At 50.1% G+C, this 25,298-nt stretch overlaps 15 protein-coding genes across 15 annotated transcripts; 8 read left to right on the top strand and 7 right to left on the bottom strand.

Moving 5' to 3' along the window:
* Positions 1-375: 375 nt before the first annotated feature.
* On the bottom strand, positions 376-1,275 carry An04g04530 (uncharacterized protein; the record flags this gene model as incomplete). The annotated part of the gene is made up of 3 exons (XM_001401782.1): positions 376-630; positions 722-1,090; positions 1,165-1,275. 3 exons carry the CDS (start codon positions 1,273-1,275, stop codon positions 376-378), a joined length of 735 nt encoding a protein of 244 aa, XP_001401819.1.
* A 122-nt stretch (positions 1,276-1,397) lies between these two features.
* An04g04520 (uncharacterized protein) lies at positions 1,398-2,358 on the top strand (the record flags this gene model as incomplete). Its single annotated transcript, XM_059747484.1, has 2 exons — positions 1,398-1,465; positions 1,953-2,358. The coding sequence occupies 2 exons, from the start codon at positions 1,398-1,400 to the stop codon at positions 2,356-2,358; spliced, it is 474 nt and encodes a 157-aa protein (XP_059600548.1).
* A 541-nt stretch (positions 2,359-2,899) lies between these two features.
* Positions 2,900-4,000, top strand: An04g04510 (uncharacterized protein; the record flags this gene model as incomplete). The annotated part of the gene is made up of 2 exons (XM_001401780.3): positions 2,900-3,653; positions 3,726-4,000. The coding sequence occupies 2 exons, from the start codon at positions 2,900-2,902 to the stop codon at positions 3,998-4,000; spliced, it is 1,029 nt and encodes a 342-aa protein (XP_001401817.1).
* Positions 4,001-4,112: 112 nt separating this feature from the next.
* Positions 4,113-5,978, bottom strand: An04g04500 (uncharacterized protein; the record flags this gene model as incomplete). Its single annotated transcript, XM_059747483.1, has 2 exons — positions 4,113-4,932; positions 4,996-5,978. The coding sequence occupies 2 exons, from the start codon at positions 5,976-5,978 to the stop codon at positions 4,113-4,115; spliced, it is 1,803 nt and encodes a 600-aa protein (XP_059600547.1).
* A 459-nt stretch (positions 5,979-6,437) lies between these two features.
* Positions 6,438-8,522, bottom strand: An04g04490 (uncharacterized protein; the record flags this gene model as incomplete). Its single annotated transcript, XM_059747482.1, has 3 exons — positions 6,438-7,460; positions 7,526-8,037; positions 8,084-8,522. 3 exons carry the CDS (start codon positions 8,520-8,522, stop codon positions 6,438-6,440), a joined length of 1,974 nt encoding a protein of 657 aa, XP_059600546.1.
* Positions 8,523-8,915: 393 nt separating this feature from the next.
* On the top strand, positions 8,916-9,950 carry An04g04480 (uncharacterized protein; the record flags this gene model as incomplete). The annotated part of the gene is made up of 1 exon (XM_001401777.3): positions 8,916-9,950. The coding sequence occupies one exon, from the start codon at positions 8,916-8,918 to the stop codon at positions 9,948-9,950; it is 1,035 nt and encodes a 344-aa protein (XP_001401814.1).
* A 753-nt stretch (positions 9,951-10,703) lies between these two features.
* Positions 10,704-11,454, bottom strand: An04g04470 (uncharacterized protein; the record flags this gene model as incomplete). The annotated part of the gene is made up of 2 exons (XM_001401776.1): positions 10,704-10,963; positions 11,043-11,454. 2 exons carry the CDS (start codon positions 11,452-11,454, stop codon positions 10,704-10,706), a joined length of 672 nt encoding a protein of 223 aa, XP_001401813.1.
* A 764-nt stretch (positions 11,455-12,218) lies between these two features.
* Positions 12,219-12,571, bottom strand: An04g04460 (uncharacterized protein; the record flags this gene model as incomplete). The annotated part of the gene is made up of 2 exons (XM_001401775.1): positions 12,219-12,397; positions 12,457-12,571. The coding sequence occupies 2 exons, from the start codon at positions 12,569-12,571 to the stop codon at positions 12,219-12,221; spliced, it is 294 nt and encodes a 97-aa protein (XP_001401812.1).
* Positions 12,572-13,218: 647 nt separating this feature from the next.
* On the top strand, positions 13,219-13,548 carry An04g04450 (hypothetical protein; the record flags this gene model as incomplete). The annotated part of the gene is made up of 1 exon (XM_059747481.1): positions 13,219-13,548. The coding sequence occupies one exon, from the start codon at positions 13,219-13,221 to the stop codon at positions 13,546-13,548; it is 330 nt and encodes a 109-aa protein (XP_059600545.1).
* A 1,272-nt stretch (positions 13,549-14,820) lies between these two features.
* An04g04440 (uncharacterized protein) lies at positions 14,821-16,434 on the top strand (the record flags this gene model as incomplete). Its single annotated transcript, XM_059747480.1, has 3 exons — positions 14,821-15,268; positions 15,338-15,826; positions 15,872-16,434. 3 exons carry the CDS (start codon positions 14,821-14,823, stop codon positions 16,432-16,434), a joined length of 1,500 nt encoding a protein of 499 aa, XP_059600544.1.
* Positions 16,435-16,853: 419 nt separating this feature from the next.
* Positions 16,854-18,578, bottom strand: An04g04430 (uncharacterized protein; the record flags this gene model as incomplete). The annotated part of the gene is made up of 1 exon (XM_001401772.1): positions 16,854-18,578. One exon carries the CDS (start codon positions 18,576-18,578, stop codon positions 16,854-16,856), a length of 1,725 nt encoding a protein of 574 aa, XP_001401809.1.
* A 284-nt stretch (positions 18,579-18,862) lies between these two features.
* An04g04420 (hypothetical protein) lies at positions 18,863-19,759 on the top strand (the record flags this gene model as incomplete). The annotated part of the gene is made up of 4 exons (XM_059747479.1): positions 18,863-19,080; positions 19,149-19,232; positions 19,324-19,409; positions 19,593-19,759. 4 exons carry the CDS (start codon positions 18,863-18,865, stop codon positions 19,757-19,759), a joined length of 555 nt encoding a protein of 184 aa, XP_059600543.1.
* Positions 19,760-20,098: 339 nt separating this feature from the next.
* Positions 20,099-20,493, top strand: An04g04410 (hypothetical protein; the record flags this gene model as incomplete). Its single annotated transcript, XM_059747478.1, has 2 exons — positions 20,099-20,245; positions 20,332-20,493. The coding sequence occupies 2 exons, from the start codon at positions 20,099-20,101 to the stop codon at positions 20,491-20,493; spliced, it is 309 nt and encodes a 102-aa protein (XP_059600542.1).
* Positions 20,494-21,150: 657 nt separating this feature from the next.
* Positions 21,151-22,872, top strand: An04g04400 (uncharacterized protein; the record flags this gene model as incomplete). Its single annotated transcript, XM_001401769.3, has 1 exon — positions 21,151-22,872. One exon carries the CDS (start codon positions 21,151-21,153, stop codon positions 22,870-22,872), a length of 1,722 nt encoding a protein of 573 aa, XP_001401806.1.
* A 769-nt stretch (positions 22,873-23,641) lies between these two features.
* Positions 23,642-24,291, bottom strand: An04g04390 (uncharacterized protein; the record flags this gene model as incomplete). The annotated part of the gene is made up of 2 exons (XM_001401768.3): positions 23,642-23,940; positions 24,003-24,291. 2 exons carry the CDS (start codon positions 24,289-24,291, stop codon positions 23,642-23,644), a joined length of 588 nt encoding a protein of 195 aa, XP_001401805.1.
* Positions 24,292-25,298: the final 1,007 nt, after the last annotated feature.

The raw sequence follows: 25,298 nt of genomic DNA, 5'->3' as shown, positions 1-25,298 counted from the left end.
TGTGTATGGCGCATTTGGCCGGCGTTAAATGATTTGGGCCACTGCAACGGAACGCGCCAAAAGTGTGGTTCTGACGACATGATTGTTTTGTTCTGCATAGCGGGAGCGAGTTTCAGCGTTGGGAGAGCTTGACGGACTGATTGGCTTGGCTTGCTGCTGCGCTTATGATACCTTGCTGTTGGTCGGGTTATGGTTTGCGGGAATTACTTAGCAAATTGATAGTTATAGAATCTCATCTTACTATGAAATCTACCATCGTACACAGTAGTATGGAGATATAAGTAGGGAATAAACCAGCACACTAAGCCAACAACAAGAAGAACAAGGTGCTTTAATTTTAAAAAGCAACCTTCACTACCTAGCTAGAACTATCAACTAAGTAAGCGTCGCAACCAACCTCTCCCCCAATCCGCGAATACTCTCCTCAAACTCCCACGTACTCCCAGCCTTCCAATTCGCCCTCCCCCCAGGAACCGCCTCCTTCCCAACGAACCCAATATACAGGACATCATCCCCAACATGCCCATTATCCCCACTCATCCCATCACCAGGGAAACACAGCTTAGCCAACGCAATCGACGCCTCTCCCGTCCAACTCCCCCCAGCCGTATCGCCCCAGATACCATAAAACTAGATGAACCCTTCTCATCAGCAACCCGTCTCCCCCACCCCCATACACACTAAAATAAAACATCTCCTCCGGAGGGGACCGACCACTCACAAGCTGATTCCCACAAACAACCACCATAACACTCAACGGCCACATGCCATCCCTCTGGGGATCATAATCCGTATTCCCGAAGACCACATACGGATGTATATTGGCGTCCAGATCGGGAATCCCGTACTGAGATGATACAAGATCTTTGAAACTCGTTTGGTCTTGGATGGACTCGTCGTAGCCGCAGTTCCCGCCGTGAGAGTTCGCCCCGTCGCAGTCTATGTCCATGTTGTCGTAGCGGCCGCCGAGCGTGGGGCTGTGCAGGAAGATGGATTTGTTGCTTAGGTCGCTGCAGTAGGTGAATGTGCTGTCGGTGGGGTTTTGGCCGTCGTGGAAGCCGGTGGCGAGGGGGTGGAGGCACGGTTTGGACTGTTTTGTTGTTTTGATTTAGTGGATTGGGGGGTTAGGGGAGGGAGTAGGGAAGGGGGGGTATTAGGGCAGACCTTGTGTTTGTTGTAGAGGGCGGATAGGTTGGGGGGGATGGAGTAGGCGGTTGCTAGAAGGGTGGTGATGGTGGTGGTGGTGGATAGGAGGAGGGTGGTTAGGAGGTGCATTGTGGTGGTTATGGGGTTAGTATTGGTGTTGGGTGGTTAGGTGAAGATATGTTTTAGGTAGGTAGGTAGGTAGGAGTATGGATAGTTGTGTGGTGTTTGGCTTGTTGTTTAGAGCCCTAAAGATGCCGTCATTAGGTGTATATGACTCGAAGCGAAAGTCAATATCTGTAGATACTGATTTCTACAAGTGGTGTGTCTTATATGGAGATGAGGATGAATATTGGAGATGCTTTGAGGTGAACTACAATAATAGGGTCTTTACACATAGGCAATGAAGGTTGTAGATAGTCTATAGATATTCTATCTTACAATGTGCTGGATGAGAGGTTGCATGATAGTCCGATACTGGTAAGAAGCAATTTCTACCACAGGAAAAGTATCTCCGGTCCAGGATGTAGGGTTTCACAAAGTGACCCCATAATTGACAGAATTGATTTGGTGGGGTTGCGGAGTTGATATCCGACGAGGGGAGCGAATGGTGTAACTCTAATGAGTGAATATGTCTTTATTTTTGCAACCATGTGTACTACAAAATTGAGATAAACATACCCCGTCTGCATATGTAGCCTGTCAACATGATATTTAGATTGTAGTACAACTATATGCAGTTGACCTTAAGCGATGGAACCATCATAGTACCGAGAGACCTATGAATAGATATTTGCACACACACACAGGGCATTAAGGCATTTTCATGATAAGAATAATTCTGCGACAAGCCACAGTGGCAACACAACATATCTAATGTGCAAGCACAATGGCCCTTGTCAGGGGCGGAGAGAAAACCCGCGTTATCAGCATAATCGTGATTCCCAGTCCAGGCACCGCTGCATGTCTGGGGCATCACGTTCTGATTGGGTGGCTCGTGTTGAGGTGGAGGGTGGGGTTAATAGCAAGTGGGGCAATCTGGCCATGAGTGAGAATGACTCATGCTCGATGGCCCCATCTGTATTCACTTGGCGGGTGCAGTTTAGTTGCCTCTCTGCTGTGCTCATTCTGCATCATCTCGACTCACAGAGACTCATGATAGACCATGCTGAACTCATGCTGGACTCATCATGGTGGACTCTGACGATAACTTGAGTCGAGCCAGAGCAGCAGATAGATGTAAAAGAGATATATATCTACGTAGGAAAGCGAGCATATATCAATTGAATGGACTTGTTGAACCCATCTTCATCTTCTTATCTGTCAATTCCCTCCAATACGCCACCTAATCATCCTGCATGCCACTTTCCTCCGGTCCGTAAGCACCAGCCCCATTCTGGATAGTTTAGCACTACCGCACGATGAAGACAACCCCCGATCGCTGACATGCTCCGCATGCTGAGGCGCTTGGAAAGATGAAAATGGAAGAACCTTTCCAGGCTTGCGGGCCGACATCATCTGAGTCGCTCGCTCGTGTTCATAGTGTCTTTTCCATCTCCACTTGGATACAGCTAACCCGAGATTTTACTAGACAACGTTTTGTTCTTCACAGGTGTTAGAATGAAGAAGATGGCTCAGAATGACGAGGGTACATAGATGGAATACTGCGCTGGTTGTCTTTGTTTGAATGTACATACTACACCATACATCTTTCCATAATCATTGCAGAGTATACTATCTATTGTTCTCTGAAGACATGAATAAAAGCCACCCAACTAGCACGCGCCCAAAACGCACCCGCCCCACCCGCCGCACTAAACCCAAAACGAAGCCCGCCTCCTCAATCCGCAGCGGCCTTATAAACCGGGCCTCACCCCGACCAACTTCATCTTCTCCTCCCCCTTCTCATCCTCCATCGCCTCGGCGAAAGCGTCCCCTTCTTCCCTCTCTTCGCACCGGCTCTCCCGGGTCCAAGGACCCGGCCCTAAGTATAGAAGAATGGCTGTCACTGCAATTACCGACATGCCTGTCGCCCGCCAGACCTTCGCGTTCATCTGCGCAGAACGAGACCTCTCCGCCGCCGCCGTATAATAGTTCCCATTTCTACCAGGACCTCTCCCAATACCCAGATTCATTCTACCTTCCTCCCGAATTTCATAATAATCCTACTTTCGACTTCTCGTCAGCGGCCTTTCCTCCCGTTGACACTACTTCCTTGTTCTATGACGACTCCCCGCCGGATACTTCTCTCACTGCCGGGTCCAATTCAACTATCAACACAGCCTTGTCCAGTCTGAGCGATAGTAGCTATCAAGATCAGATCATTGGCTATCCGGATCCGACTACTCAACATACTTCTTGCGCGACGAGACTTCACCCTCATCCTCACTCTCTTGTGCCTGTTACCGCTGCTGGACCTGATCTCGACCCGATTGATTCCTTGCTTAGTTCTCCGGAGTTGAGCGAGGAGTTGAACCTGTTGGCTTCGCCTGGTGTGAATTCTCTTCCTGGTAGGATGCTCCCATAATCCCCTCTCTTCAAAATACCATCAGAGATACGGTGTGACTAACGAAGTGATGAAGAACCTGAATTAGAATACCCACCCATGCCAGCTGTCAGCTCAACTACATCCTCTCGAGCCGCCGCTCCTCCGAAAGAAGCCCCGAACCGAGTCAAGAAACGGGAGCTGAATACCCTTGCTGCGCGACGGTATCGTCAGCGACGCGTGGATCGGATGAATCAGTTGGAGGAGGAGCTTGAGGCGATTAAGCGCGAGCGGGACGAGTTGAAGATGCGGGTTTCCAAGTTGGAGGGGGAGACGGAGGCGTTGCGAAGTATGGTGAGGAGTCAGAAGTAATAATACAGATACCAGTTCATATTCCTCCTTTCTTGTATAACAACAGCGTAGCCAATATTCGTAACCCATCTCCCAATCCCTACTTACTAAATACTAAACACTCTCGAATAAATCAAATCCACCCCTCCACCAACGTCTCCTGTGACGCTCTCCTTCCTTCCCTCCCCTTCTCACCACCACCATCACCCTTACTCCTACTACGATTCCCATAAACCAACCCCCACCCTACCCCCCTCGCCCCACCAACCCCAACAAGCCTGACCCCAATCTTCCCCGTTTCCAACCCCTTCCACCCCACATCCGCCGCCCTCTCCGCGATTCCTCTCCCCCCATTCGCACCTCCCAGCACCAACATCCTCGCATCCAAATAATCAAACCCAGGCAGGGCCTTCCACGCACCTGTCCGTCCCATCTCGAACCCAACCCCCAGCACCACAAGTACATTAACCACAAATACCGCGACAATATACACCCTCGAACCCAGACGCAACGCATCAATCGTAACCGTTGCCGTCGCGGGGCGAGAGAAATTCCCCACTATGAGCTGCGCAGAGGCATACGCGGCAAGAATGTCGTCGATGAGGGAGATATAGGTGTTTTGAATGGCTGTCAGGGTTGTTGTTTCATTGTCAGTGGAGTTTGATGTTGTGGTGGTGGTGAAGTTCGAGGAAATGGTGGCGGTGGTGTTGGTGTTTGTGGCGTGATCCGCGATGGAGGTGTTGAATGCGTCGCCGAGCGTGGAGCGGTAGAAGGAGGTGAGGTCGTTGGAGATGAGTTCGAGCTGGCGCATGGCGACGTGGATGGTTTTGTTGGTGGGGTCGATGTCTATGTCGGTGTCTTCTTCTGGATAAGAGGTGGTGTTGTTCAGCGGTACCACATCCACCACTTTCTCCTGAATACCCACGTTCACGATGAACCAGCTTGGTACGAAGCTGATTAGGCATTGACTCGCGTTCAACGACGCATAGTAACTCCCCGCTGCCGCTGCGACGTACCTCTCCTTTGTGTATGCCGCTGGCTGGCTGGCTACGCCCAGGGCTACGATCGTGTCTGTCGACCACCCCGTGTAGGTGGAGTACTCGCCCGAGGAGACGTTACTGTCCGGTAGCGGGCCTTTGGCAACATATAGGGCTGTGTCGTAGGTATCTTCCAGGAGGAAGAGAGAGGAGGAGTTATATAGACAGGAGACGTGGGCGAGATAGCCGCGTTCGTGGTAGGTGTAGTTGGCTGCGTATGGGTAAAACGAAATGACATTTTCGTCAGCGAGACCGACAGGACTGCCGACGCCATAGGAGCGGCCGGAGTACGAGTAGCCTGTAGAGTCGAGTTTGGCGTGGGAGCGGGCGCGGAGGGAACCGGTGAGTGGGGAGGCGGTGGAGGCGGAGGAGACGAGGGAAGTGAGGAGGCCGACGCCGACGGAGTAGGTGAAGTAGCCGAGGGAGGTGCGGAGGGAGGGACCGGTGGTGTCGATCTGGGAGGGATATTCTTTGATGAAGGAACGGTTGGCGTAGGAGGGGATGAGGATGGTGGTATTGGCGGTGGTTGTGGTGGAGGTTGGGGTGAGGGCGCCGGTCCAGAGGGCGGAGAGGACAGCGGAAAGGTTGGCGAGGAGGAGAGTGAGGAGAATCTGGGGTAGAGGAAGGGTGAAGTTGGTAGTTGGGGTGGAGAGGGCGGACCAGAGGGCGAGGTCGTTGAGGGTCGTGTGGTGGGTGGAGTGTTTGAAAAAGATGCGAGTGGCGTGGTTGATGAGGCGGCAGATGCTGTATATTTGAATAGCGCCGAGGAGAGTGGCTAGGACCTGAAGGGCCGTTTGCACGGTCGTGCGGTAGCGGTTGATGAAGGTGTAGAGGTCGCCCGTAAGGGTCCAGTGCTGAGAGTCGCTGAGCAGGAGGGTGATGCTGAGGGCAGTGGGGAGAGTAAGGAGGAGGTAGATGAGATGGGAAGTCCAGGGGACTGCCCGGGTGTTAGCTTTGGACATTACCACTCATGTAATTGAGAGGATGAGCTTGGGATGGAATGAAGGTATAAGTATCTCTGGATTCTTTATCTGCATAGCGCTCGGACTACGACCAGGATGGATGGCGGTTAGGGCAGGCACCGCATTGGAGCAATAGTACCCTAAGGCTGAGGTGCATTGGGGTGTTTCAGCTGGAGAAACGTGGCCGGGAGACAATGCCAGAATAGCCGCCGGCACGCATGAATAATCTATTAGTCTGTATATGTGCTGTTCTATCCCTTCTACCCTTTTCGCGCCTAGAATAAACACCCCGGCATCGCATTCGGCTCGAATCCATTGCCCAACCAGAGATGATTGCCCTCCATTTCGGTCCAACCGACATCATTCCCCGCCAATGAGCCAATGACTGTCACGTCCGCTGGGGGAAATGTATACATTGACAGATCGGGATTCTCCCCAACCTGAGCAGATGCCCAGTTACTACTCAGTCAGCATAGTCTGACAACAAGAGGGGGAAACATACTCTAACCACGGGAACGCATCCATCAAGACCTGATTAGTGTCCACCACCGGATCTGCCGCTTGCACCGCTTGCTTGGCCACTCTCATCAGGTCCAGGCTCAACGCCTTGCCCGACGTGTACCCCGTATGCTCTATCTCATCGAGGCACTTTATCGCCTTTTCCACGACTGTGAATGTCTGCCTAGCTCGGTCTGGATCAGTTCCTAGATTGAGCACATCATATAAGAGAGTCAGTGACGCAGACAGAAGGAACGAAGCTAGAGCTCCGTCATAGCGTATATCTGGGAAACGACGGAAATAGACGTCATGAGCGAGGTGGATCAAATTCCGCGCTGCGGAAGTCGATGAATTGATGAAAGATTGGAGCTCAGTGCAGCCAGTGGCGATCTGGGCTTCTTGTACCGAGGAGAAAAATGTGGTAAGCACCAGTGCCGGGCGGGAGAGGAGCATCCGGACGACGTAGTAGCAGAATCCAAGACTCAGGCGTTGGATCTCCTGCCAGGGCTCGCCAATTGGAACGCTGTCATCGAAGAAGTGCAGGTAACTTGGTAGTGTCGGGGTGACAGCTTGGAGGGCGTGGTCGCATTCAACGCTGATTTGGTTGAGCTTGTCCAGGTCCGTAGGGTTTTTAATGCTGGCCGGCGAATATATCTCGATAGAGATGCGATCCGCCAGCTTGGCGATCTCGCCCATGGCTCGGATGAATGCGCATTCTTGCATGGGCGCACAAGTGCTGTCATAGGGATTCGGCGGCAGGTCCTCGGGATAGGCTGTGTCAATTTGTCGGTCAGAAAGGCTCGACGGACGGCCCATGTACAGAGAAGATATGCGCTCGCAAAAGAACGTCGTCCAAAAGGTCAAACGCAGCCGGTGTACGGTGGGATCGCGGCCATCGGTGACCTGAGCCCGGTGCAAACCTAGTACGAGACAGGTGCGAGTGGCGTGACCCAGGTAAAGATAAGCATCGTTTTGTCGCATCAGCTGCAAAGCGTACATAGACTTTTATTGGATTAGCGAGTTTCAATTGGCAGATGTCGGTGACGCACCTTCAGCAGCATCAAGTGTACACCTCTGATACTCGGTTCCTGCAGAAAGATGGGCCCCTCAGATACTCGACTGGAAAAGTAATCGGCCCAAGCCGCGACACTGCTTTCGGGTTGCTTCCCCTTCAGGTTGGCGACCCGAGCGCCGATAGCCAGCACCATGAATAGGATGTCCTGATTTTTAACGCTGTGGTCGCGTACAGGAGACTCCCACATTTGGTTCCAAGCATCGTCAATCTCGGACTTTATGAGGATGGGTATCTGTGGGTGCATAATGCGGAAATAGGCCTCAATGAACTGATCCCCCAACTCCCTGGGGAGGAACATCTGAGATGGAAAATGAGTCCGCCGCGGATCCGAATCTCCTGGCCGGGCAAACATGAAGCGCTCCAGACCAAATCGGTGGATAGCATCTGGAATGGAGCAGCTCCGTCGAGCAAGCAGCGGCTCACTAGACGAGCCTTGCTTGATGCGTTGGTAGACCCGGTGGATGAAGCAGAAGCCGGAAGAGGGTCCTTCGAGGGTTAACAGAGCCAGCCAAACGTAGGGAACTGAATGTACCATAGAACTGAAATGCCCCGGTCTCCGGGTTCTGTACGCCGATGCCAGCACGGAGCTCATGGTGTCGCTTATACTGCGCCGGGCCATCGCTTAAACTGGTGTGGGACCAGTCGCTTGGAGTAGTCGGCGAGTCGGTGGTCGGGAGAGGGAGTAAGGTAGCTGGTGGTCGCGGGGCTTCCTTGGTGCGACGGTTCTTCCTCTGGCGAATGCTTCCTGTCCGGTAGAGACATCGCTCTGGATGGCGCGCGCAGGCATTGCACGGCTGCTGGCCATTGCATTTGATCTTGCGGGCCCGGCAGTGTTCACAGGCCCGAGGGACCCGCTCGCGGGGAGGAGGCGTCATTCCCGCTGGCGGAGCCGTGGACGGGGAGTCAGTCGGGCTGGGTTGGGCAGAGACGAAGTTGGCAACCCGACGAATGTCATTGGGCCGGGCCGACATCAATAGCAGTGAGGTGAAGAAGAATGAAACAGAGGTAGATAGTTGACTGTTGGAGAACATGGATCGGCTGGAGAGAAGCTAAAACTACTGAACGGATCCATTTCGGGACCGGCGCTGGTTAGCGAGTCCCGATCTCGAATCACATCGCAGCAAGCCAGCCTTAGCATCGTGGATTATTAATGACCTCGATTAATAATACAATGCTTAGCTGTCATCCCTTCAGTGAAGAAGCGGAGATAAGAAGGACATCGTCCGGCACAGAAGCTGTGACGTGATAATCTGCAGTCATGTAACATTTATTAACCCCTCTGCCACCTCGTTTGTCTTTGTCTTTGTCTGTAACTCTCACCTGTTTTCCAGTAACTCGCCCCATACCAGTACACTCATCTCATCATGCCCAAAGCCCTGGTAATCACTGCGCCCGGTAGTCGCGACGTGGTGGATCGCCCTATCCCCACTCTGCCCGACGACTGTCTTCTGGTCAAGACAGTTAGTGTCGCTCTCAACCCTACCGACTGGAAGAGCGCCGACCGGAAACCTCCTGGACAAGTCATTGGGAATGATTACTCCGGTGTTGTCGAAGAGGTCGGCAAGGGCGTCAAGAAAGCCTTCCGCAAGGGCGACCGTGTTTGCGGTTGGGTCCAAGGATGCAATTCTAACAATCCGGAAAGTGGAGCCTTTGCTGAATACTGCATCCCCAAAGCTGATCTTCAGATCGCTATCCCCGACCGTCTCAGCTTTGAGGAGGCTTCAACCCTCGGCTTGGGGACAATCACGGTGGGCCAGGGCCTGTATCAGAGTCTGAAGCTCGCACCACCAGATGCCCCACTGGCCCAGCCTGAGTTGGTTCTCATCTACGGTGGCTCCACAGCCACCGGTACTCTGGCCATCCAGTTTGCCAAGTTGTCGGGGTACACTGTGTTGACAACTTGTTCGGCGCAAAACTTTGATCTCGTGAAGAGTCTTGGTGCAGACGCAGTGTTCGACTATAAAGATGCGAATGCAGTCCAAGCCGTCAAGGATTACGCTCAGGATAAGCTGTCGCTAGTCTTTGACACTGTTGCTGTTGAGTCTAGCGCTAAGTTCTGTGGCGAAGTGATCTCTAGCAAGGGCGGCGATTATTCTGCCCTGCTGAAGGTGGCCGTTCCCCGAGACGATGTCCGTAGTCTTTTCACCATTGGATACACTGCCTTTGGTGAAGACTTTGATTTTGGCGGTGGTATAATCCCAGCCAAGCCGGAGGATCGAGAGTTTGCGGGACAGTTTATGAGCAAGGCAGCCACTTTCCTTGCAGAGGGAAAGGTCAAGCCTCATCCTGTCAAGCTGGGGCCACGGGGACTCCAAGGGGTGGTAGAGGGTCTGCAGGATATGAAAGATGGCAAGGTCAGCGGACAGAAGTTGGTGTATAACGTGGCCGACACCCCATAATTCTCTGGGCCCGGATATATTGGGAGGCCACGGACAATAGTGGAGACAACCATGTACCTGGGTCGCACTCAAAGGAGCCATTTATAAACCGTCCAGCAGTATATATCCCACAATGAAACAAGTATGAAATGACACATACAATTATGTATCTCATTCTTGACCGTCGTAGTTGGATGCGAATAGGGGGTGAGGGAGAAGATGGACATGATGAAGATGGAGATGATGAAGAGGGAGGAGAGGTGAGGTGCGGTCATACAAACAAGGCAGTCAGGTGATACCCTTGTGACCGTCAGACACCCTTAGAGCAAGCCAAATACTACTATTCAGTGTATGTAGCTGTAAATATCTGTTGTATCTGTCTTTGGACCATTCAAGTACGGCACGAGCCACCTACATCAGGACACTATGAGGAGGTTTAGTTGACGATTTGATCGTATAAATGCAAAAGAGTATGTTCTATGCTAGATACAAAGAAATATCTTAGTGGAATACGGATATCAATACCCATTCTGCGCAAAATAAACATGCTACTTCAGTTTTCCGCACAAGTGATTCTGCTAGAATAGCCAGAGCCTGTCACTAGTATACAGCTGGTATTTAGTTGAGTTTATCTTGAGGCTATCTTCTATAGTACCTCTATATATAGAGTGATCATCCATTAGTCTACCCCTAATTCCTAAAACCCATTACTTGCATAATCTCATACGTCGATAGTCCAACCAGAACACAAAACAAACTTGAAACAAAACCATCTCATTCAGCAACCGGCACCCTCCTATCCCTCCGCATAACAACCCACTCCTGTGACCCTGTGCTCCCATACTCCGTAAAGTCCAACCTCGCCACCTGCAAATCCCGCCACCCATGCTTCCAATAAAGCGGATACCCATCCTCGGTGGCCTCTAAATACACTCTAGCATTCATCGCATCAGCACGCTCAATGCCCCATTGCAGCAAAGCCGTTCCGACACCCTTGCCTTGAGCTTCCGGCAAGGTAGCGAGGAATTCCAGCACTACTGTAGTCAGTACATACATACAGCAAATCTTCCAAGTACTAGAATGAGAAAAATATAAGAGCAGGTATAAACATACTGATATCCCCCTCCTCAAAATGTAACCGGTGCATCTCAGCCAAAAGGTCCTTAAATGCTTGATAGATTCCCATGTTGATACCCTCAGGGTACGCTTTCCCGTCTTCATGAGCCGCTAGTGCATCTACGCCCTCGGAGGACAAATCGACAACGCTCGTTTCGTAATCCTTCGGAAACAGCCATCGAGAATATCCGATGATTTTGCCCGAGTCATCATCGACCGCTGCCACGACATGCACTTGCGGCGACCTGAGCTTATCTAGACAACGGGCTGTTTTGAGGGGCAAAGTTCCGGGCACGGCGACGTTTGGGAAGAGCGCGGCCCAGAATGCCTGGTGATTGAAGCTGACTACATTGATGTTGGCAAGGTGGGGAGCGTCTTGCTCGGTGGCGTAGCGGATTGTGAAGGTCATTTTGAAGGATTTTTATTTGATTAGGATGAGTCCTGTATGGGGTTTAATTAGTCGGGTGAGAAATGAGGCTACTTATACGACTAGGGTGTCCTTTGCTTACATTGGGAGAGTGGAGAACAGGAGGATTGCCGACGTGAGTCAGTGTGGGTGCGGATGAGTCTTCGTGGCTAATTATTGGTGAGATTCGGAGATAATGCCGTCGGCAAGTAGGGCATGGCTTGTGGGGCAGGCGTTCAGGCCCAAAATTATTATTTGTTAACAACGCCGAAATTTGGCTGTGTTTCGGCAGCTTGGTTATTTGAAGTAGGCCCATTGTGCAATTATGCACTTGAAGCCCCTGTTTCTTCACAATCCCATCGAAACAATGTTGCAAAGTTCGTATATTAGGAACCCTAATTGTTTGTTAATGGTATCATGAGGTTGGCCGTGATTCACCTTCCTTTCTGACTCCATTGCTTATCACAACCATGACTTCCACAGTCATGATGAACATCAATCAGTTGTTTCGGCTGCATTACTCTGACTTCTTTAGGGAAGCTGTTTGCCTTGTAATATAGGGACCTGTCAATTCCTTCCTATCATGGTACGTTTTATCTATGGCATGTAGCAACCAAACTCAACCCCAAAAAAGCAGCGTTCTTCCTCCAAAAACCAAAACTTCCACAATACCGTATGTTGAATACGACGAAGAGGATAAAGTACAGCGTCCACATCTATATCGCACCTCCATTCAGGAGTCAAGATACCAATCCACAGCCAAATCTCTAGCAGTAGTCGCTGCGGTCAGTGCCGCCATCTTTGCAGCCACCATCGCAAAAGGTGGTGAAGGAGATATCACCATTGCCGCCACCGTTGCAGTGAAAGAGGGATTCACGAATATGGGCATCGTCGGTGGGCTGGCCGGCAGCTTCGAGGGCGCCATTGACCTGGGCTCCGTATTTGCCTATGGAGAGGGTCTCATTAGGGACTTTGAGGCTGGACGAAGTAGGCAAGCTCACATACCAATGCTCAAGAGGTTCCAACCACAGTAGTTCAGGCCAGTCTTGCAGTTCCTTGCGGCGGCAAAGGGGGCCATTGCAGCAAGAAGAGCGAGGGGGAAAAGGGCGGTCTTGACCATGATGACGATGATATATGAGTACGGAAAAAAGCTTGTATAATCGAGATCAGAATGAGATACTGGTTATTGAAAAATGAGATGAAAACTCAGAACAGAGGTAGACTTGTCCTCGTTCTTATACCCCAAGGCTCTTCGACTTCATTCCTAATGAAATGATATATATCCATATTGATGGAGTAATGAAGACATCAAGGGCGATCGATACATTGTAGCACGCCTAATTGGACGCCTGATGCTCTTCCCAAGCGCCTATTAGATATGTTTAAAGGGGTAAACATTTGTTATTCCGTCAGGCCATCATGCAGGGTCCACTTGACATACGAGGCTTATTTCTTTTTTATGTAGTATAATCTACTGAGGCATTCAGTGTATTCAGACGCATGATGGAGAGGGCTTCCCATGTTTGTTAGCCTTACACTATATGGGAAGATGGCCCAAGCAATTAGTATACAATCTTTTCTCTTCCAGAATTCTCGTGAACGAGAATTATTAATCCTTAGAGAGTCAAGTTGGTAACTGTGATTCTGGTACCACTTAGCAGTTACAACAGCCCCAATGCACTAAAGTCAGGGACCTGCCTGGTTTCTGCAATCGGCGATCCCAGCCCTATAAGTTTCGTATCATTGACAAATCATCCACAAGCACCAATGATGCTATTGCTTACGTGCTACCATCTGCAACTAAAACCGCCCCTATGCAGGGTTCATCCGTTGGTGGAATCAGGCCTCCCATTGTTGCTTACCAAGTTACCGTCTGCAGTAACTGGCCCTGAACACGACCATTCCGCCTGGGCGACTGAGAGAGACGATATTTTTATCAACAAACTGTCAGGGCAGTTTGTCAAAGAAATGGGGGTGACTCCACCATTGATTATCGCAGGGCCGAAACTATCTGCAAGGCAACCTGTTACGACAGGCTGTTGCAGCAAGGCGCCTTGGGCAAACAGCACTTGTTTCGTCAGGCTCCTACGGCGGTGATCAGAAGGAAACAATTCTCAAGCTAGCATCAAATCAGCATTCTGGAGAGAGAGAAACTACCGCGGGCCGGTGTTGAAAAGGATGATCTGCATCATGCGATTCCACTTCTGGTGATTAGACAGGCATGGTTTCTTGACTTTCTCGGGGAAATGCGCTAGTAATTTCCTGTAAGATCAAGTCAGGACTCCTTGATGGATCAATTTCAGTTTTGGTGAGTATGTTCTGGTGCTATATATTAGTCGGAACTAGTGGAGCTCCTATTATGAGTGCCGCTAGTCATGATACCCATCCCTACTTTTGTTGGCAGCTTAGACAGCAGTAACGTCTGGGTTCAGCTCATGATTGAGTGGCGGTGACGTATCATAGAGTGTGTTGGCTATTGTTTCCACCATCCTTTCTCGGGAGGTAATTCAGCCGATATTCGACCACCCCAACTCTAATCGAAATACATAAAAATGTCGGATTACATGATCCTATTAACCTCGCCTACCCATGCCATCAATGTTTATCCATGTCCACTGAGCCTCGTTTTCAAAGGAAGACTGGATCAAATATATCAGCTTGGGCAGACAACGGCAAGCCCATTCGCTATTCTACACTCGCTCACGAACTACCACCCCAATTTGAGACACGATGACAGCTGTTCTTCCTATCTCGCTGCTAACATTAGTAGTTGATGTGGTACTTGCCAAGGTTTAAGCTCGACTTGGCAGAGAAGCGCACAATAAATGATAAGGGCCGGTAAGACCCGGTGGAATGTAAGAGACGTGACGAGGGGCGGGAAATAACATTACGGTTAGAGGTGACAAAGGAATACATACTCATAGGATCCCAAATCACTGTGCCAACTGTAGATAAATGAGTCATATGACATAGCTATGTCTTTTTGTTTGGTAGTATATAGGTCATAATGGTACGTCTTTGTGTTTGTGTACGGGCCGTTCCCAAGATATACCCAAAGGTATGCGCTGCGTACGACACGAGATATAAGCTGTTGGTAGTATTTGACCATCTGACTAAAGTCCAGCTCTTCTCATAAGGCCAAGATCCAAAGACCAATAGGGGACATCCTCCCAAACGAAGGCTTCTTCCACACATTATAGACTCATGAACGCCCACCAAACTGATAGCAGAATATATAGCCAGCTACAATCCCATTCAGCCCCAGAAACTGATGTAACACAGCAGCAAAATGATGCATTAGACCAATTACACCCACCCTTCTCGATCTACTAACCCTGCCATTAAATAAATCAACCCAACGACAACAAAATGACAGTGTTTCTTCTAAGAACAGCCCTAAAGGCAATATTCTCCGAAGAATATGTCTTCACCCCCGGCCAACCTGGCTATGAGACCCTCAACAACTCCTACAGTTCAGCCACAGAAAGCGATTTCAAACCAGCATGTGTCTTTTGTCCACGAGATACCACGGACGTGTCGCGCTTCCTGAGCATCGTCAAGCCCTTCACTGATCGGGAGGAAATCAGGTTCGCCGTCCGGAGTGGAGGTCAACAGACAACACATGCATGTGCGAATCTCGACAACGGGATCACGGTCGATCTGAATCTGCTCCGGGGAATTGAGCTTCAGGATGGAATTGTAAGGATCTGGGCTGGGGAGCGATGGGGGCGTGTATACGATTTCTTAGCGAGTCAGGGGTTAGCGGTAACGGGACCGCTTTCGCCGGAGAGTGGGATCGGGGGTGTTGTGTTAGGTGGTATGTCTTCCTTCCCTCTCTCTTTCTTTCTATCTTTTAATCACGATGATAATGACTGACTCCAACCAGGCGGACTATCCCTCTTCTCTTCCCGCGAAGGCTTCGTCTGCGACAATGTGCTCAACTTCGAAGTCGTGCTCGCAAACGGGGAGATTGTGAATGCCAACCCGAAAACCAATTCCGATCTCTGGGAGGCTTTGCGCGGCGGAGGCAACAATTTCGGAATCGTCACTCGATACGATATGCGGACATTCCCTCAAGGCTCCCTATTCGGAGGGAGCCTGTGGTATGAGTGCTTCGGGTTCCCACACCAGATTGAGGAGCTGGTGAAGGTGCTGCAGACGTCGCAGCATATGAGCGATATGTATCTGCGAGCGACCATAGTGTATCAACGCAAATGGGGGTATTTGTGTGAGAATAAGTTGTATTATACACGTGCCGAGGCAGTTCCAAAAGCCTTCCGACCGTTCATGGAGATGTCATATGAGGTGCAGGACTATCGGCGCGTGGGGATGGTGTCGGTTACGGAGGCTGTTGCGTCTGTGCAACAGCGTCGGAGTCGGGGTCCTGGTGTGGAGATGGAGAGTTGGAGTCAGAATCCAGATGTGAAGGAGAAGGACCAGAGGCAGACGAGGTGTGCGTATATGAACACAACAGTGAAGGCAGATGAGGACACACTGTTGAGAGCATTTTATGAGTTCTTTGCTGTAGTGGATCCGGTGAGGTTCACGAAGGGACTACGGCTGTCGATGTCGTTTCAGCCGTATCCAGTGTCGTTGATGAGGAAGTCGAAGGAGTTAGGAGGGAATATGCTGGGGTTGCATCGAAGGGATGGGCCGTTGGTAGGGATATTGCTGCTAGCGTATTGGGATAATAAGGAGCAAGATGGAGTGGTATTGGATTCGATGAAGTTGATGCTTGGGAGGGTCGAGGATGAGGCTGTCCGGCGTGGTACGGGGTCTCGTTTTAAACTTATGAACTATTCATCTGACTTTCAAGATCCGATTGGATCTTACGGGCCTCGCAATAAGCAACGGCTTCAGCAGATTAGTCGGAAGTATGATCCGAATGGGATGTTTCAGAGGGCAGTACCTGGGGGTTTCAAGTTGATGGATCATTATTGGGGTGGGGGTGAGCCGTATTGCCAATTGCCTTATCTTGCATGAAGTTGTACGAATTTCCTTTTCTTCAGTATGTTGGAGTGCTCTACTATATATAGTTCTATGCTTCGTGATTTAGCACGAGCCGGCTGTGATCTAATATGCAACTGGTCTGTGATGTTTTGGATATCAGGATGAAACTGGGAATGGTAGTCAACATTAAAACGTCCCGGAAACTGTTACCTCCCGTAAGTGGAAGGGACCTGGGATTTCGGCCAAGGGGTTTTCGCCATCTTAATTCTTGTATGATTAATTCGGCATACCCCGGACTTTTACAAGGAAACACAAGCCCAGGGGGTGAACAATTCAAGTGCCTTCAGATATGTATTTGTGAAGCAATCAATAGCCTCAATTCCTTATGTCTGACTATACTGACCTAAGCGATATATATACAAATCAAGCTTGCCCTTATCCAATTTCCAGCCTTAGTACACAGGCATAGGAACCGCATCCAAGTCATAATGCCAGCTATCAATCGAACGCTGGTTGTACACGCACTCCATGGTGGTTCCGTTGTTGGTCCACAAGGGCCGCAGTGGCCAGGCACAAAGCTGTTGGTTCTGTCCTTCGTTCTCTCCCTGGAGCACGGTCGCATTGAGCGTTGTAGGTACTACTCCATTCTCCACCCAGTCGATCATCACAGCCATGTTCGTCTGTGGGAAGGGGCCGTTGGGCATAGCATCGTTGGTCGCACAATGACCCGCTCCTGGGACAGTGTACAGACGGTACCACTCGTTAAGCGCCTCGGCACTGGAGTTATAGTCTTGATTGGGGTACATGATGCTGCGTACTGATTCCCAATAGCGGATGGATGCGGCGGTGGGAATACTGAAGTCGGCATCACCGTGGAAATGGATGACTTTGCCTCCTGCTTCGTGGAAGGGCGTGAGGTCCGGCCAAGTGGTCTGCAAGGTGCTGTAGTATTCCTGCAGGCCCGAGATCATCCAGTCCTTGAGGGTATCATAGGTGACACCATCCAGGCTGTCTAGTGTAGTGCCGTTCTTGTCTACCAAGAGAGCAATATATTCGCCTCCGAGCTGATCGATATCCAGCCCCCACTGACCTGTCGTGGAGTTGTACTGCGTCTCAGCGTCATCGAAGGCGGCCGTTGGCTGGTAGGAAAAGTAGACCCGGCGACCCTGCGAATCATGCAATCCATTGATGATGGTTTTTGCGACTTCGATACCCTTGGCGGAGACCGTGCCATTCTGTGCAGGGGTACCCCTTGATGCAGCGCACGAGTAGGGCTTACCCTCGATGGTACTAATGTCGAAGTCGAGCAAGCAGAGATCGGTCCGTGCAACCACCCAATCTACCTTTCCGTCCATGGCATCACAGGCAGCGATGGTCTCGTTGACGATCTTGTCCAGCTCACAGGGGGGTGGGTAGTAATCCAGTGTCTTCTCGACGACGTTGGAATAAAGATGCTGCGTCTGTTGGAATGACCATCGGAAAGCTGGAGCGCCAATAATGGCTCCATCCCATTCATCACCGAAGCGCTGCACTTGACTCCAACCTTCACGGCCTCCTTCAGAGCAGCCTTGATAATATGCATACAGCTTATCGCTGTCGCTCATCCCGTATACATTGCGGGTCAAGGCTTTTCCAATCAAACTAAGCTCCCGATGCGCTTTGTATGCAAACATGTAAAGCGTCTCGTAGTCAAGGGTGCCATTTGCCAACAGCATAGCCGTGTCCGCATTGTTTGAAAATCCTCCAAAACCACCATCCGTCATACCTGACGCAGCACCGTACATTACGCCTCCCGGCAGCGACTGGTCTCCGGAGTTAATGGCATAACCTCCTCCACCAGTGGAGAGCCAGCGGTTTTGGAAATCCGTGGGTGCAGGAAGCCAGATTTCCAAAAGGACTTGGTCACCGTCAATGCCATCGTGGGAGTAGGCGAATGTGACATTGCAATAATTGATTGTGGCGCTGGGGTAGAACTCGCTGGAGACACTGCTGTTTGTTACGACTTCTGTCGTCACGGAGTCTGAGTCAATTGTTATGCCTTGGATGAACTCAGATGGTGGTAGAGCTGCCTTCACGATGGAATCAGTGCAAAGCTCTGCCAACGTGGAGGGAGTTGCAGCATTTGCCAATGCCGCAAAGGCTGTGGTGGCTATGGGAGCCCAGGCGGGTGAACGCATCCTGTCAACAAGAGCCAGAAGCTGCCAGCAAAAGATGGAAAGAAAATTGAGAAATGGGTCTGTCTGCTCGATCCACAGAAGGACACAAGCATCCCCTAATTTATATCGCAGATCCCAACACCCAATGAGTCGGGCAGACTCCCTGCCACAGGAGTCGCAAACAAAAAGTCGTCATCGGTCATCCGGATGTGCCGCTGAATTGATTGAGTTTGTGGGGAGATTATGGGGATCGTCTTCCACGATACCGCTTGTAGTGTGAGACTCGACCGGTCCTCTGAGTGCCGATGCCCGGCAGGCTCGATCCCCGCACATTTCCACACTACTGCGGGGGACTGCCGGAGTACATGTCCTCAAAGGGGGTTCAAGACCGAGCAGGAGATGTCTCCCTGCGGGCTATGACCGGTTGCGACCGCACCATGATCTTTTGCAACTATTTCTCATCGAGCGCATTCCCAATACAGGTGTTTGTTGCGTTTGGTATCCAACGCACAGCTTTTGAAGGGTAGACACATATTTACGTTCGGCATATAAGCGGCGACGATTAAATGAACTACCGTCGGTTTTAAGCAGCATTGATGACCAAAGTAATACCTCGGTGTATACTCATGGAGCGAAAATTGGCCGAACAAGCTTTTCTCGGGAGCATTGTTCAGGGTACAATAAGCTGCACGCAGGCCAACCATCATATCGTAAGCTGCCATCCGCCCGCGTCATCCGCTCTCGAGTGATGCGAAGCTTTCGGCAGAAGCTCAGTCATTGGCTCAAAACTAGCTATCAAGGATCGCGTAGTGATGTTTGCGAAGCTCCCCACACCCGAAATGAAGGACCAAGGTCATAGCACCCTTATTTCCGGGGTGCTGTCCTAAACCCACAATACTTGGGGACGTGCCCTTCTTTGGCTGCACCAACGCTATCAGTACCCATTCACCTAGATAGTCAATTAGGTAGTTCGGACTACCCATCGTGCATAACCTATCCCCAGTTTTTCCAACGTGTTTTTGTGGAGACGCGGAGATTGGGAGTTTGTGGGGAAAAGGCGGGGGAAGTTGCTAGGCTTGGACCCCGTCCCTGTTGTGATTCGTAGGGCGGATAAGACGTCTTCCGGAGAGGAGCTCTCAAGGTCTCAACAGCATGCTGTGTTTGGTCTGGGCACAGTATCCATATTGATGAGGGCTATTTGAAATCACCGGTGCCAGATTCATGTCAGTCAATTGGCTGCATGGCCTGGTGCTTCCCCACGGGTCTCATCTCCCATCAATCCATGATCTCGTATAGACTCCACCCCCGAAGTTACAATTTCCTAACCTCCTTTGGCAAAAGTGACAGGTAGCCTTCTGCTACCTAGGGTTGGTCACTTGCAATGTCTAAAGATAGTTGTTTAAACCCCTGGGGTTGTGCAGCTTCTGAATATCATTACCCCCACCCCTCTCTAACCCACGCTTAGTATACTCTTCACGCTGGCGAATAATTGGCCACCATAGAGGTCAACATACTCCCTTTTTGAGACCTTCCTGGACTGCATGGCCACCTGGTCATTGGCTTCGTTCCATCTTACCGAGGGATCTGGAAGAGGGTGCGTGCAAGCATCTGATCCAACCTTGGGTGTGAATCACCACGGTCGAAAGGCAGCCCCAGCTATTACATCAAGATCCCACAACCCGATGCACGTATCGGTAAAACATTGAAGTACGGCGATGGAATAATAACCTTGTCAATTGAACTACCTTTTTTTTCTGCAGGATTTTGTCATTAGCAAAAGCCCGTCGTATGGTATCTCGCCCTTTTGAAGCTTGCTTCTTCCCAGTCGTCTCGTACGTCAAGCCATTTGCCTCCGCAATCAGTCCTACATGTTGTTCGCGTTGCTGAAATAAATTCATCGGGAGTCAAGCGTGAACGAACAGTCCGTATATGCTAGGGATTGGAGGTATATAAGTGGATGCATAATGGAGCCCCTCCGCTATTGCAGTTGACTCAAGTCACTTGATAAGTTGATGCATTCTCCGGAATGAACAGTGATTCTAAAAAATTCATCGAAATATTAGCGCAGTGGACGTGGCAGCTCTGTACTTTATTTGGTCTTCTATCGGCATTGCAGCATCGATGTGGTTTGACTTAGTTTGTCTTGTCCTTAATGAAACAATAGCTATGCTGGCAGTAGTTCTTGAACGAGCCGCTGACGGGTTGAGGGTGCGAAGTTTAGGAGTCAACCTTCACGTGTGGAAATATGACTTACACTAGACTATCAAAGAAGACATTTTTAATACCTCCTGTATCTCTTTGATGATTCAGATACTGTATCGTAAAATATTACGTGATCCAGCAGGGATGAGGTAGCCTTGTCTCTCATCACAACCACTGCTACGGGTTGCCCCGCTTTTCGCACTCTTCAACATCTCGAGACATAAGAAAAGACTTTGTGGCATTTATCAAGGTTTCTAATCTAGGTTGACTTGAACTTCGTTGCTCATCCTAGTATACGTCTTAGTCCATACGAGCCAGCACGCTTCCTTCTCACCAACGCTAACTCACCTGTTACCTAACTCACGCCACGGTCCATTTGGATACTCTGATAATGGAGAGACCCTCCCCTGAAGCCGATGTTATCTGGTGGGACTCGAGTTCGTACTACGTACGATGTCCGTTCTGCGAAGGGGTTCATCGGCATACCGTAAACTGGCAGACCAGTCTGTTTAGAGTATCAGATTGCGAGAAAGGGGAAACTTACCAATCCTGCTTTCCCATTAATGATCAAGGGGAGGTCGCGTATGAGATTGATAAGAAACGTGAGCGATATGTCAATATTTGTGTATCGAACGATAGCGATACTGAGGCCGATGACAATGAGGACGAAGACGACGTTGATCGCCTGGCAACTGAAATGGCTCATAAGGCTACTATCGCAGCAGAGAGGGAAGAACGTCATCTGAGTATCACCAGGGACGCTAAAGAAACTATTATCCACACTATAGATGGTGAAAAATCTTTCGAATATAGACTGATCTATGACGCCATCACAGACTGCTTCAATGGCAAAACAAGAGCGGTGCAGGGATATTTGAAGACGTCTAGTGAGGCTGAGTTGTTTGTTCGGGGACAACACCCCGATGGTAAAACAATGCTTATCTCTGCGGCGTCAGAAAAGACCCCAGAAATGCTGTCACTTCTCATTGAACACGGGGCTGACGTGAATGCCGTTGACAATCACGGAAGGAGTGCTCTCATGGAGGCAGCGCTTTTTGGTCGGGTTGGCAATGTGAAGGTTCTCCTCGAACACGGTGCAGACCCAAATATCCGGGATGACGAGAATCGACGGGCAGTTTACTTTGCTCGAGAGTCTCGCAAAAATCGAAAAGAGAGAAATGTTCGTACCCAGGACACTTACGAAATGCTTGTTGGCCGCCAAGAGATTGTACGCCTTCTCAGTGGAGAGATTCCAAAGTCAAAGAATGCTTTTGGCAAACCTCCCACACCATCGCTCTCTCGGCCCTATCGTTTTCTATCCTCCAACGGTGGATATACGAAGGTATTACATGGACCAATCGAAGAGTATCCAATGACGAAATGCGGGAAAACAGTGGCGCGGCTGGAACGAGGAGGGAAATTCCCGTCTGTTGGTGCGATGAGCGGATGGTCACATACTCCTGCGCAACCACTAAGAGTCGACGCTCGTCAGTGGACAGATGATGTCTTTTACATCGCGGAAATAGTGGGCCACCATTTGGCTTCCCATGCTTGTGATCAGGGTATATGCGGTCAGTACAATGCATGCCACGCAGAAAAACAGTTGATAGCATATTTCATTGATCGCCATGTTTTCCTTCCACGCGATGGCCTCCCAGATCCGAAATTAGAGGAGGAGATCACTAGGGTAGAGGATGAGCTGGAAAGGATAACTTCATGCACGGAAATAGGACGCGTGGTGGCTTCTCTACGGAAGGAGAAGCAGGAACTCGATGATGAGCTTTTTGATGGAGATGAGAAGCTAGTCGGAAAAGATGATGAGATCAAGAAACTGGAGTCAAAACGCAGGGATGTTAAAACCGCACTAAATCAGCTTATTGCTAGTCCTCGCGCGCGACGATTACGGATGCTAGAATGCAAGCTGGAGATACTAGGTGTGCAGCGACAGAGACATGAAGACCTGACCGAAATGGCTGAGGCACCACCGCCACCGGCTTCACTATCCGAAGCGGCCATATTGGTCAGTTCAGTTCCTTGCGATGACTGCAAAGCGTTCACGGAAAGAGTCAACAAGCACTTTGGATTATGTATACAGTTATTCGCATCAGTTTGACTTACGGACCTCCCCGTTTTATCAGGTTCTCGATGCCTGTGCATTTTCAGGCCTACACTATTAGTGATAATACAACTTATTCAGAATTATAGCAAACAGCCCTTTTAACTACTCTACAGATCCTGATGATTGTCATGGCTGTCTGATACTATTATGTACGGCATTTTCCGTATCTAGTCACAGCATTGTCGTACACATGGACGTACTAAAATCCGTGCATACTGCTAGAAAGCAGCAACATACTGGAGTCTGTGTGTGCTCTGTGAGTAGTTTTTTCAGGCTAGCGCAGGAAATGGATACACTTCAGGATGTGGTCGTTGCCTGATTTTCCCGATGTTCCTGGTACGTACCAGTCAGGTGATGTGACAACCTCATGTCGGTTACTGCGACGTCCGTTTGCCGATGGATCGGCTGATCGAAGGTCTACACTATTTCGGACTATCGGTGAACATCAGCTGGGCGCAAGTGGGGCGTGCCTATAGCGCTCCCCGCCTAGACATGCGTCCCGAGCCCAGACCCTATTTGCCCCTCCAACGTGCTTCATTCTAAACCCGCCAAGCCCAACTATACTCCGATCTTTCAACTTGGCCTGTTCAGCTTGGCTGCCCCTGTGGCGTACGTGTTATGTTCTGAGCTCCAAAGGCAGGAAAGGAAAAGGTGGGGATAATATCGTTTGTGGTGTATCTCGATGATGCCCGCATTTCAGGCAAAGTTCCTGGCAATTCTAACATGTACAATGATGAAATAAATCGAAATCAAAGGAAGCGAATCAGACAACCTGTTGCTTCTCCACCCATTTCGCGATCGCCTTCTCCCACCGGACAACACGAGCGCCGCGTGTCGAGAGGCGAAGTTCGACTTCACGCTCGATTTCCTGGGCGGTCTTTCCATCGGCGTCGTAGGTAGAATGTGCGCCTGCCAGTACAGTTACGTGGAAACCTGCTGCCAGCGCGCCGGTACATGTTGCTTCGACGCAGGCATCGCTCTGCAGGCCGAACGCGACGATTTCGGTGACGTTGGCGTTGCGCAGCCTCTGCGCGAGGTCGCGGTTGGATTTGAATGTGTCACCTGTAAAATGTAACGAGATGATTAGCTAGATCGATTCTCATCGAGCATGTTGAGTACTGTACCTGTCTTCTTCGCTACCAAAATTTCACCCTCTGCGTCCGCGCGAGGATGAAAGACGAGCTCCCAGGGCTCAGTCCCCTTTACCAGAGCTCCATCATTCGGAGACTCTTCGTGCTGAATAAAAACAATGAGTGGACTGCTGCTGTTTCCATTGGAGTCGGTGATGGACCGAGCTGTCTGTAGAATCTCTTCAGAGGCTTTGATGACGCGATCCGCTTGAGGGACGCGAGAGGTTGAATCAACGGCCAGGTGGTTCTGGATGTCGATGACGAAGATAGCAGTTCGAGGCATTTTTCGATAGGCGAATCAGTGCTTCGCAGAAAATGTGACAATGAACGTTGAAGTAGGGGTATATGGGATTGAAGAAGTGAATTGGAAGTTGTGAGTTCAAGAAAGTAAAGAAGTGAATGAAACCCGGCTTTGTGGCTCCCTGGAGCTCCTCCTGCACGTGTTGGACTAGCTGGCAACTGACCCCTCCTTTATCTGATTTGGGAAACAGCGGGGCATGAAACTGCTAGTGCTTAGTGGCGGGAATCATGTCCGCCTGCCGCAAGCTAGAAAGTACTTAGAAGTGCCTAATACCGAGGATCAATTTTAGCTAGCAGGTAAAGCGATGTTCTCGGTACTTCATAGCTACCTCTCTATAAGCTTGGCTACAAGGATCGCCCATCGCGAGGTCAAATATCCCGCCAGGATAATTTGACTTCTCCATAACTGGAACCACAATATAATAGTGTGTGGCTCACCGTCGTTTGTTTATAGATACCGAATTAGGATCTTTCGTTCGACAATCTTGGAGGACACACACACAGTATCCGCGCGGAGAGTTTCCAGTGGCCTTAGGCCGGAACGAGGGTCAAGTGCTTTTTATCAAGGACGTTCATGTAAAAGCCTGCACAATGTGGCTTCAGTAACCCAGAGAACAAGTAAGTCTTGCTCCCTCATCTCAGCCATAAGTTATCATAGAAACAGCATCATGTCTGTTCCGGGTAAGCCGGTCAGTGGTTTGATTGATTAGCGTTCCAAGAAGTTTTCCTGCGACGTCGACACTCTTTTAGTGCCTGCTTAACAACGTACTAAATTCTTGCACTCAACATTATGGTGAGCTAAGAGGGATTATATGCAGAAATCATAGTTCCGGAGTTAAGGATGAAAGCAGAAATATCGGAAGAAGGAATTAGATCATCAGTTTGCCTGGTAAAATATCAACTTAAGTGGTGGCCTGCATCACACGCGGTACGGAAAATGACGATGCTCACAGGCCTGCGACGAAATATATCCCTATTGGTATTCATGGT

This window comes from Aspergillus niger, assembly GCF_000002855.4.
Source record: "Aspergillus niger supercontig An04".
In the NCBI taxonomy this organism is placed as follows: domain Eukaryota; kingdom Fungi; phylum Ascomycota; class Eurotiomycetes; order Eurotiales; family Aspergillaceae; genus Aspergillus; species Aspergillus niger.
The sequence above is the reverse complement of the archived record's forward strand: the minus strand, read 5'-3'. Positions and strand labels throughout refer to the sequence as shown.